The 12123-nt window shown below is 35.8% G+C and overlaps 1 protein-coding gene across 2 annotated transcripts; it reads right to left on the bottom strand.

Annotated features, from left to right (window-relative positions):
* Positions 1-8: 8 nt before the first annotated feature.
* Positions 9-12078, bottom strand: LOC308681132 (methylcrotonoyl-CoA carboxylase beta chain, mitochondrial). 2 transcript variants are annotated; one of them, XM_081349742.1, is made up of 13 exons: positions 11953-12078; positions 11107-11409; positions 10794-10990; positions 9716-9894; positions 9557-9637; positions 5783-5961; positions 4257-4449; positions 4079-4170; positions 3037-3193; positions 2013-2135; positions 1809-1933; positions 937-1018; positions 9-303 (listed from the first exon to the last, which is right to left on the bottom strand). In XM_081349742.1, the coding sequence occupies exons 1-13, from the start codon at positions 11970-11972 to the stop codon at positions 217-219; spliced, it is 1818 nt and encodes a 605-aa protein (XP_081205868.1). In that variant the 5' UTR covers positions 11973-12078; the 3' UTR covers positions 9-216. The 2 variants fall into 2 exon arrangements, with proteins under 2 accessions (XP_081205868.1, XP_081205869.1); XM_081349743.1 differs by having other exon boundaries at positions 11107-11342; positions 11953-12002.
* Between the last annotated feature and the right edge of the window lie 45 nt (positions 12079-12123).

Below are 12123 nucleotides of genomic sequence, written 5' to 3'. Positions count from 1 at the left end.
GTTTGTTTCAAAAATATAATTTTTTACTTCATTTATTTTTTCACAAGTATAATTCCATTTGTACAATTGTTTATTTTACATCAGCCAGAAAATAACAACAGTAAGGCACTGCTGCTGAAACAGGCAAATTGTCATTAAAATAAAGATATGTGTGTTTATAACTTTAATAAAAGACCTTATACAAGTTTATAAAGTCCACTGAGGTTTCTAGTAGTGTTACAGTCGGAGAAAAGGAGTCCTCATCTTCTCTCTTGACAATTGATACTCTTGTTGCTTAATGATTTTCAGACACTTGCTCAAAACCTAAAAGGAAACAGAAGGATATATTTTATAAAGCTTTTATTTTCAAACTCAAGAGTGGAATACATATTTTGAAGAAAATCATATGGTTTATGGAATATTACAGTATTTATTATAAATGACTTCCCCTCCCATTTGCAGTGAGATCTTGTCGTGTGTTTACTGGCATGAGGGCGGGACAACCTGTCACTCACATGACATCACAGCAATAGCAAACCACAACCATCCAATCAATTCCCGATAAACAAAATCAAGTCCCGCCCTACATTTTTTTTCTTGTTCAAGAATGCGTTTGACTCGGATATACTTCACAAAATCTAAGAAAAGACTATCTCAACTTCTGTTTCATTGCATTAAATTACAAAATATCAAAACAAGTGGCATTTATTTTGGTTTATTATAAAAAGTATTAACTAAGAGCACTAGTTTTGCCTCTTTAAGGTATCCAGTGCTGTTAGCACTTGGATTTACTTCAGTGACTCCACTGAAAACCTCAACACCTGTTATTCATTAAGGCCATCCAGTGAAAAGTCGGGATTCATGTCTGTGCTTTTTGATCTATTATTCGTAACAGTGAAAAATGCATTACCTAAACCACATAGAAAACAAATCAATTTGGTTTCTCTTTTCTTTTACCTTTCTGGTGTCTTGAGGTAGAATAACACCATCATCCCACAGTCTGCTAGTGGAAAAGAATGCTGAACTCTCTTCCTCCAACCTTTACATAGACATAAATAATTATTTTATTTTTTATACACCTTTAAAGGAACACTCCACCGTTTTTTGAAATAGGGCTTATTCACCTTCTTTCCTACATTTAGATAGGTGGGCAAATGCATTTTTGTCTCAGTGCATGCATTGTTTTAGTTTGACAGGGTCAGCGCTAGCTTAGCTTAGCATAATGAATGGAATCCTTTGTTGCCAGCTAGCATGTCCTGAGTAAAAGTGATATATATAAAAAAAAAAAACCTAATTACTACTTGTGGCCTGGGTATTCACAACAAGTACAAATAGCAATGCAGATTAACACTAGGCGATTTCCTATGCAGATATTGACTTGGGACTATATTAGGGGGAAGCACAGGCGAAGCACTGCTACTTGGGCGCAGAGATATCACGCCCCAAGTAGCAGTGCTTCGCCTGTGCTTCCCCCTAATATAGTCCTTAATATATAAGTCAATATCTGCCTAGGAAATCGCCTAGTGTTAATCTGCATTTGTACTTGTTGTGAATGCGCAGGCCACAAGAATAATTAGGTGTTTTTTTTTTTTTTTTATATATCACTTTTACTCAGGACATGCTAGCTGGCAACAAAGGATTCCATTCATTATGCTAAGCTAAGCTAGTGCCGACCCTGTCAAATGAAAACAATGCATGCACTGAGATAAAAATGGATTTGCCCACCTATCTAAATGTAGGAAAGAAGGTGAATAAGCCTTATTTCAAAAAACGGTGGAGTGTTCCTTTAAAACAGCCAGTTATGGACATCCTGTTGCACTAGCTCTTACATCTCATTAATCTGTGTAATTTCCTCTTCATTCTGCACAAATGCATCCAAGTGGCCTGGGGCCAAAATCGACACTCTTGCATTGGGCCACAGGAACAGGAAGTTAGGGTCAAACGCCCTTCCGCACTAATAAAAAAGGTTCCGAAAATTGATTAAACTACTCAGCGTGTAAATATACATCAAAATGATGGATTTACAGACTGACCATAGCATAGCTGTCACCTCCATGGCATCCTCCAATAACCACAGTAATTTTGGGAACAGAAGCACAAGCCACAGCAGACATCATGGAACCCTGAGCCTTCAGTCTGTTAGTGTTGAGCTCTGCCTAAGGGTGATGGGAAACAGAAAGGAATAAAGTGAGGGAGGGAGAAAAGAGAGCAAGTAACAAAGTAAAACAAGATGGCGTGCGAGCAGGGCCAAATATCATTCCATTAAAAAAAAACATCTTTGTATCAAAGTGGAAACTACTGCAGTTTTCTGTATATCATATGCATGTTTTAAAGTGCCCTTATTTTGCTATTTTATAGGTTTCTGGTTTTGTTTTGGAAGTCTCCAACAATAGGTTTACATGCATCCAAGATTAAAAAAAAAAACATTTCAGTTTTCTCATAAAACACATTGCAGCATCCCTTCATTTCTCAGTGTCTGGAATGCTTTGATCATGGATCTGGTCTCTCTCAACCCTACTTCCGAGAGCCTACTCTGCTCTGATTGGTCAGATGGCCCAGTTTGTTGTGATTGGTCTACCACTTGCAGTACGTGTCCGAAATAAAACACCAATTACCATATCTGAATTTCAGCTCTGGATGCTTCCCCGGCACTCGAGATACAAACAGACATGATGGCGTCGATCCAATACCGTATCAGTTCGAGCCCGAGTCCTCATCCTTTGGAAGTGCATGCAAGTGGATTTGTGCATAAAACACATCTTTTCAACATGCTGACAACACAAAACCAAACTCTTCCAGGCCTCTCCTACAACTACAGGGTTTGAGGGGTGGGACAAAGAAGACCACAGGCTGGAATTATGTAAATTTGTTACAAACCTACGCAAGTTTGTGCAGGAAGTAAGACTGGGATTACTGATGACTTGTTTCAGGCAGTTCAGAATCTTTTTTTTTTTAGGAGACAATAACTCCATTTATCACAAACTTTGATCTTAGAAACTTTGTAGACATTTTACATTCACAAACAGAATCTAATGAAAAGTCAGTCTTCTGATGCACCTTGGTTTGTGAGAGTGTGTGTGCAGGTTCTGGTGCCGTGTTCTGCAGGAAGATGAGAGGAATGTCCCTCTGGTCACACAGCTGAACAAAGTGACTGCCTTTCAGGGAAGCTTCATACGTCAGCTCTCCGTTATTTGCCACAATTCCAATCTGAAGTCTGAAGATTGAGGGGAAGAATAAAACCAGCTTTAAATCTAATCATAGTAAAGAAAGAAACTTACATTTTCTCAAAATGTAACTGAAGTCTGCCAATGCAAAACTGACAGACACTGATATTATGTTCTGGGTGGTTGCCGGGGCATTGCTATGTGGTTGTTAAGATGTTCAGAGGGTCTTCTAGGTTAACTGATTGTAATAAGCCTTCCTGAAATTCTGGCCCCAAGATATAGCCCATTTAATGTAAATTTCTAAGATTTATTCACTTGTTTTTTTGTCCACTGGGTAAAAGTAAAAGTTGTAAAAGTATTGTTCATTCTTAGTCCATGTTAACTTAAGTAGTTAACTAATGAAACCTTATTGTAAAGTGTTAAATAAAAAATACAGAGTAATATTGTTAAACATGACGTAACCCCTGAGGATCTCTGACGTATGTTTATCCTTTTGGTTTCACATTCATTTGGTATGAGTTTCACATTGCCATGGCAACAAAGCAGCTCTCAGAGACGCTCTTTGTTTGATCGGATAAAAGGTGCTCGAGGAGATCGGCTCCCCAAGATCTGAAATCTCAGTAGAAAAAGATTCCTTTTCTTAATCCACATCCTGTTCAGATCTGAATGGTCAGACTTGCAGGAGCATAAAATCTAATTTTCAAGTTAACAGGGTTAATTGTTTTATCTTTACATTTACTTTTCTACCACAATACTGTCTAAGCAGTGTCCTCTGATTGGTTTTAGTCACCTAGAAACAAGTTATGCACTTAATGTTGTGTTTTAATTCTGGGATATGTACTGGTGATGACATTATTTAGTTTGTAGAAAGACATTTAACATGCCACTTACTCAATATTTAAAATATCTCATAAAACAAATCCAACTACCATTACCCTTCAATTCTGGCAAACCCAGTGAGGAGGGTGGTACCGTAACGGGCCTTGAACTCCTGAAACCGACTACCATCGGACAGGCGACTCACAATCTAAACAGAGTTGAAAGAAAGAAATGAGTAAATGAACACCCACAAACCATTTGAAACATCAGCATGTATGGTGTAAGAGTCCTTACCAGTCTGACATCCATGCTGTGATTGTAGCAACGAGGTGCAAGGCCCATGAGATCGTCTGTGCTGTACAGGGGCTCCTCAACCTGAGTGTCGTCTTCCTCTGGGAGCTCATAGTTTAGGGTGGAGATGATGTTTCTGGTACACTCATATGCCTCATTCTCTGCTGCGGCAAAATGGTCCACACAGCCACTCACTCTGGAGATTTAGGCAAGGAGAAAAGAAATTTACAATAAAAATAGATGCAAAGTCTTCATCAGCAAAGCAAATCTATGCAGGATGCATTTATAATATTGTTAATATGCATTTATAATATTAGTATTATGTTCAATTATTATATTATATTAATAGTATTTTACTTATAATTTTCTTATTATTAGAGGGATGCAATTAATTTGTTATTATATTATCAGCTGAGCATATATATACAGAGTACATTTATAATATTGTTAATATGCATTTAAAATATTCGTTTTATGTTCAATTAATATATTATAATATTTTATTAATCATTTTCTCATTATTAGAGGGATGCAATTACTTTGTATTTCATTGTATTAATATTATGATCATTATAATTAGGGCTGTCAAAAGATTAATCGCGATTAATCGCATCCAAAATAAAAGTTTGTGTTTAAATAATATATGTGTGTGTACTGTGTATAATTAAATTTGTATATATAAATACACACACATGCTTGTATATATTTAAGAAAAATGTGTAATTTTTATATAAAAAAATTATATTTATATATAATATAAATTATATATAAATATATACAGTATATGTATGCAAATATTTCTTAAATATATACATGCATGTGTGTGTATTTATATATACAAAATAATTATACACAGTACACACACATATATTATGTTAACACAAACTTTTATTTTGGATGCGATTAATCGCGATTAATCTTTTGACAGCCCTAATTATAATATAATATATTATACTATTATATCAGCTGAGCAAATCTATGCAGGATGCATTTACAATATTAGCATTATGTTTAATTATTATATCATATTAATAATATGATAGCATATCTAAGTACTGAGCATATATATGCAGGATGCATTTATAATATTGTTAATATGTATTTACAATATTGGTTTTATGTTATATTATTATATTATATTTTACTGGATGTATGCAACTGCTTTACATATCTTTGAATATTCTATTGAATACTCTATTCTCTATATATTTTATTTATAATTTTCTTATTATTAGAGAGATGAAATCACTTTTATATTTCATTTTATTAATATTATATTATATTATATTATATTATATTATATTATATTATATTATATGAGGTATGCAATTGGTTTACATAAGTTTGAATACTCTATTCTGCTTTAAGAATCAGACAATCAGTGAGACAAAGCTGGGTCTATAAAGCACCACATATTCATCAATACTCATCAATCAATAACATGGTTGTGGGAATACAGGGATTAAGAACCACTGCTCTGGAGAGATCATCATGTAAGAGAATGCTATCACACAATGGAAACAGCATACTCTGAGTGTAGCCTGGCTCCTCCCAGGTCCTCTGGAGAAACCTCCTCCCCAGTTGCAGCCTTCACCAAGGGTGGACCCCCTAAAAATATTGTTCCTATCCTGTTGACAATCACCGCCTCCTCAGACATAGTGGGGACATAGGCACCACCAGCTGTGCATGACCCACACACTACTGACACCTAGAGGTCAACACATCACATTGCATCAGATCAAATATTCATTACACACACACACACAAATATATATAGGGTGCGATTTGTGAAAAAAAACAGAGGGGGGGATGTTTTGAAACATTTTTATTCATAAAAATAAACCATGAGAACATGAACTTCATTCACTGCATTTGCTGCTCTGGGGCCGTATTCACAAAGCATTTTATCTTACCACTAGGAGTACTCCTAAATCGCACTAAAAGATTTTAGCTAGGAGTTTTCTCTTAAAAGTTATTCACAACGCCTTTCAGACCTACTCTTAGTAAAGAAAAATGACAACTCCTAAACTAAGAGTGAGTCTTCGTTGCTATGGATGACGTCATTACTCATGCACGAGCCTGACTGAAGTGACCACCTTGATTGGCTGATGATTGTAACGCGGGAATGATTCCAAACACCTCCCCTACGATGATGAGTGACAGGTGACAGGTCTGAGAATGCGTGCGCTACACAAGTAGTGCGAAGGACGGAAGATGATGAATAACTGAATAAATAGCCTAAATGAATAAAGAGTAAGGCAAAACAAATAGCCTAGTAGCCTAATGAAACATATGGATTGATGCAATATCTTTGCAACATTATTGAATTAATCTGTCACTATATGTCTCTGCCTACGTTTGCAAAGAGAAGAACATTTTAATTTGATTCACAATGAAACGTTACAATTAGTTTACATGCAATGAGTAGCCTAGTTTTGGTTGTTGTTGGTGGCGTTATTGCATCCCTAGTTATGCCTACAATGCAGAATTTTTCCCTCGTGATTGGACGCTCCTGTAGCCGCCGCTACGCATTTCAAAACATCGCAACGTGAAATGCCACAAAAAGCGGTTTGTGAATAGGTCTTAGTGAGTTAGGAGTCCTCTCGACTTCTTTTAAGCTGTCCCAGACTTAGGTGCTACTTTTAGGGCTAAAATGCTTCGTGAATTACTCTTAGTGAAAAAAATTAGGAGTCCTAAAGTTACGAGTGACACGCCCATTATTTTTAGGAGTTGCTCCTAAATTCGCCAGTTAGGAGCTACTTTTAGCCTTAAAATTCTTTGTGAATACGGCCCCTGGACCCTTTTCATTGTTCCCAGCTAGCTAGCTAGAGTTTTCGCGCTGAAAAATTAGGCTACATAAATATTTAGGCTACTTGGTGACATTCTGAAAAGCCGTACATGGATCAAAGCTAATGGACAGGATCAGATAAATCAGAGTTTAGATTCTCTGCCCGAGCTGAACTTGACCCGACCCGGGCCGGGCCCTTGATCCAGCACTTGTGTTACAAAATGCAACACGTCACGTGTCATGTTCAGCGTCTCCTCCACTCGCACGCATCACACCGGGCCCGGGATAATAAACTTTAAAAATATTTATTTTGTTTAAAAAATATTCTATATTCTAAAACCTTGTTGAATTAGAGTTGTAGCCTACTAGGCCTACTCCTCCTAGGCCATCCAAAGTTCATCCAAAGTTCATTCATGTTTATTTTCTGTGTTCATCATTGTCCACGTTTTTTTTTTTTTTTTTTTACATTTCTTCATTCGGATCCATTTGCGATCCATTTCATTCTGAATAAACAAACAAGACAGTTACCATGATTTGTCCTTGTTGCATTATTAATTAAGATAATAATTAATAAATGCACGCACAATTATCCGTGAACTTGATAAATGTTGCAGATATGTTTTACTATGCACAAACAAATGCCTTTCAACTTGTGTGTAAAATTCAGAAGCAGTAAATGAATGTGCAGAAATTTGTACAGAGATTCTGTAGGCCTACTATGTGTTGTAGCCTAGCCATTAAATAATAAATTTAATAAATAAATAACTAAATAAATTTAGTTGCATATTTGTTAAAATATTATGTTTTTTTTTTGTTTTTTTTTTCATCTATGTTGATTATGAAAAGTGAACAGCACGAAGATAGGATGTGCAGTATATCGGGAGACTTGGAGTGGGTCAGACATGATTTTGACCACTTCATTAATTTTTGTTTTGTAGAAAGCCTTTCTTTAAAGTGAATTTCGTTTTGTATAAATTGTATCTTAATTTTAATACATTTTTCATCAACGAATTGCATGTATTTAAGAAGCAAATATAGCAGACATAGGCTATAGGCTAATCATGGAGGCGCCCGCGCGCCCCGGTCACTTGCACTGCGCATCTCATCATAAATTAACCGAAACTCAGTGTATGCCTCACACAGAGAATATTAAGAAATATATCTAAAGAAAGCTTGAAATGTCTTTAAACGAAACAATTTAAAACGAAAAGAAATAGGCAACACTCTGATGTAATTCATGCATTTCTCCATATATGTGCATTCACTACGGAGATGGCGATCGTCAACTTCATCTTTGCTTCATCTCAACTTCCCTGGCGCCACCTGGTTATAACGGCCCACGTATTAAAAAAAATGTGTGTAAAACTTCTCTCTCTGGACGGGTTTAAATCGGGCTCGGGCTCATGATTACAGTTAACGTGTCGGGCAGGGCCGACAAAGTCAATTCGCCTCATTCGGGCTTCGCGTCTACCGCGCCGCAGGACCTCTAGACGCGCGTAAACGCGTCTTTACATTGAAATCACTCGCGCCAGAAACTCAAGAGTGAGTGAGTAATCAAAAAACCTTTGCGTTTAGTCTCAATTGATTAAAACACCGTATGTGTAACTTCGGCCATTCTCAGTGGTGTGACTGGGACACTAACCCTGCTTGTCATCAAACAGATAATCAGATTGTGATTTTTATTCCCGCTTCAGTAATATGCTGAATATACGGCGTAAAAAAAGACCTGCAGCCGTCTCGCAAGTGTTGATAGGCTATTACTCGTGAGGTGTAACCAATCATATAGCGCCGTGGGCGGGAAATTGAGCAAGTCTTCAGAGTGGTGATAGAGGCTGCGCGGAGCCAGTCAAAGTAGCGCATTTTAAAATAAAATGGAGTGTAATCAAACCACGGATCCGTGATAAGTTTTGTGATCCGCCTCGCCACTAGTGTAGTAGCACTGATCACTTTGAGGGGGGGATAAATTTATCCCCACTGGGGATAAAAATAATTAAGCAGAGGCAGGGATACATTGACCAGAAAGGGGGAAATCCCACGCATCCCCCCCGGCAAATCGCACCCTGTATATATATATATATATATATATATATATATATATATATATATATATATATATATATATATATATATATATATATATATATATATATATATATATATATATACAGTATATATATATATGAAGAGTTCAGATGCAAAAGCCAGTGCCATCTGAAATTTTCTTATAGAATGATCATTTTTATCAAGGTCGTATTTTTAAGTTCAGTAATTTCACTTAAATGATAATTAACAGGTAATTTTCATTGTCATTTAAGTGAAATTACTGAACTTAAATATACAAGCTTGATAAAAATGATCATTCTAGAAGAAAATTTCAGGTGGCACTTAGAGGCTTTTGCATCTGAACTCTTCATATATATATATATATATATATATATATATATATATATATATATATATATATATATATATATATATATATATATTCCAAAATAGTTTAATGACTATTTACTACCTGAGGAATCTTCATTGCTGACATAACTGCTTCATTGTAAAAGGTGCGTCCTCCGTGGTTTTTATCAGGAAAGATCTCTGACTATTGAAAGCAATTGCACAACCATTACTGCACCATTAAGAGATTTCAGAGTTCTTCATGGCAAGAAATGCAAGTTACCTGAAGAGGCAGAAATGCGCCACCACTGTCCACCAAGTAAACGAAAGGCAAACGATTCTGCATAGCCACGACTTGCGCCCTGAGCTGCTTTTTAACTGTGATGGGATACGCTGTACCTCCTTTCACAGTGGCATCATTAGCGCTGAACGTGCACCAAAGTCCGTTAATTTTACCAATTCCTGTGGAAAAAAATAACACTGTTACTAAGCAAGCCGTTTGAGAGGAATACCTATGCACAAATATTTTAATATTAATTCAAGTCTAATAAGTCTAATATTATGTCGAACAAATATACAGAACAGTAAGTAAACAACCCTCTATGTTTGAATGGTGAATTTGAGAGAGAAAAGGCCATATTTATTTAATTTTAAGGTAACACTTTATTTTACAGCGTCCTTGTTACATATGTTACATGTACTTACCATAGTAATAACAGTAAATTATGCATAATTACATACAGCTAACCCTAAACCAAATCCTAATCCTACCCTTACCCTATAAGTACATGTAGTAGCTTAATATTACTCACTACAATTACACTGTAACAATAAAACCTTAAAATAAAGTGTAACCGATTTTATTTATTATTTATTGATTATTTACAATATTTTTTATTTTGATAGCAATGTTTTAGTCATGCAATCTTCGTTTTAAATAAAAAATTCAAGAAGCAAAAAATTAAATATTCTTTAAGGAAGAAAGAACAAACATTTTACTCAATTTGGCAACCTTTTATTAATTATTATAACAAGTCAAATTGGACGGCCCTCCTAATGCCTGATTTGATATAGTTTTACTTAATAATTCATGTGTGTGCAGGGTTTTTTATTTTATTTATATTTTATGTTTTTTTTTGTCTTCTGTTTACATTCATACATATACAAATTGTATATATGTAAGTGATTTGTATAAAACTGTTGGGAAATGGTAACAAAAATAACAGAAAAAAAAAATTCAAGAAGCATGACTGAACTTATTTTAAGGTTTTTTTCTTTTTCTTTTTCAATGCCTAGTCAAATTGATTACTTATTTATTTAATAAACCATAACACTTTTCTCTATATTTTGTATTCCTGTACCTGTGAGACAACCTGCTGCTGGAATGTCTCCATAGGGCAGCCCAAGTCCGGCGAAAGGAGAAAGTTCTAAATAATCTTCATCATCCAGCAGCATGCGGAGTCTGTCTCGTACCAGGACCTTCCGATTCCTCTGCGTATGCCGTTCTATGGCGTTTTCACCACCACCCTTCATTACTTTTTCCTTGTGTTCAAGGTATCTGATGAAACAAGACAACATTACATGGGGTGAATATCACTATGTGATCAATTTTATGATAAGGGAAATACTGTAATGTAAGGGTAAAAATCTTCAATGACCGTGAATCCGATTTACTTTTGCTGACAGATGAGGCTGTTCCTGAGATTCGCTTCATATACATGTCTGAGAGCTGGATGAAATGTTCCATCTAGAACTGGAAAGGCACTTGGTAGGCGTCTCCTGCGCACAGTGGAGCTCATACAGCGATGTTGTGTCCCGTGTGTCAAGGGTTGCCACACACTTCCTGAAACAGGTGAATGTGTGCAGTGGTATGCAGTGCAGCTGGGAAGCTTTAGTGATGTATCCCATGACTGTGGATTTTGAGAGAATGATGCCCTAGTGAGTTGTATGAATGTATTCCCTTTTATATTGCAAGACCTGGTGGAATAAGAGACATGCATGTTATATGTATCTCTTGGAAATTATAAATTGGGCTTGTGAGGTAAAGAAAACTACGCTTATTTATGACTCATTGTATCATTGATGCAATACAATAAAGTTGGTATTTGTCATTGCAGAAATTAAAGTGTTTTGAAGTTTTGTACACAAACATGCTAACGCGCAAGAAATATAAATTAGCAGGTGTCAATGTTGAGCTGAAATATTAGAGAGATACTTAAGCCCTGCACCAGGTATAAACGTGTATACATTATAAATATAGTACCGTACCATACAATATCATAATAATGTGCTTTAAAATACATTTTAAGAAATTGTTCAAAGCAACAAAGCAATACCTTTCACTTTGCATTGATATTTCTGTTAAAAACGATTCTTCTTACGCAGTTTGCTGCTGTATTTTTCTTTCTTTATAAGTGTGTCAAAGGTCGCTATGAGATCACTGGTGGGATTGTACAAGCAAAACTTTCTAAAACGGCGAAGACAAATTAGTTTACCTTAACATTTAGCAGGATATCTTACCTTAACATACAACAGTACATGATGAGACGAGAGGCAGAGGTCTAAAAAAATGAATTTGTTATAGTGTAACAAGAAAATAAGTATGGACGGAAACAAGCATAAAGGAACGTTTGTGATTGCGATAAAATGCACAGACTAACGTTACATGATGAAATAATGGCCACTAGAGCG

The sequence above is a fragment of the Scardinius erythrophthalmus genome, assembly GCF_964197995.2.
Source record: "Scardinius erythrophthalmus genome assembly, chromosome: 20".
In the NCBI taxonomy this organism is placed as follows: domain Eukaryota; kingdom Metazoa; phylum Chordata; class Actinopteri; order Cypriniformes; family Leuciscidae; genus Scardinius; species Scardinius erythrophthalmus.
This window is presented reverse-complemented; position numbering and strand designations above follow the sequence as displayed.

Coding starts and splice junctions, on each gene's coding strand:
- LOC308681132 (XM_081349742.1), bottom strand. CDS start 11,972: ATGTACTGTTGTATGTTAAG. Junction 9,895..10,793: donor AGCAGCAGGTTGTCTCACAG/GTACAGGAATAC, acceptor TTTTTTCCACAG/GAATTGGTAAAATTAACGGA. Junction 304..936: donor TACCTCAAGACACCAGAAAG/GTAAAAGAAAAG, acceptor GTTTCCTTTTAG/GTTTTGAGCAAGTGTCTGAA.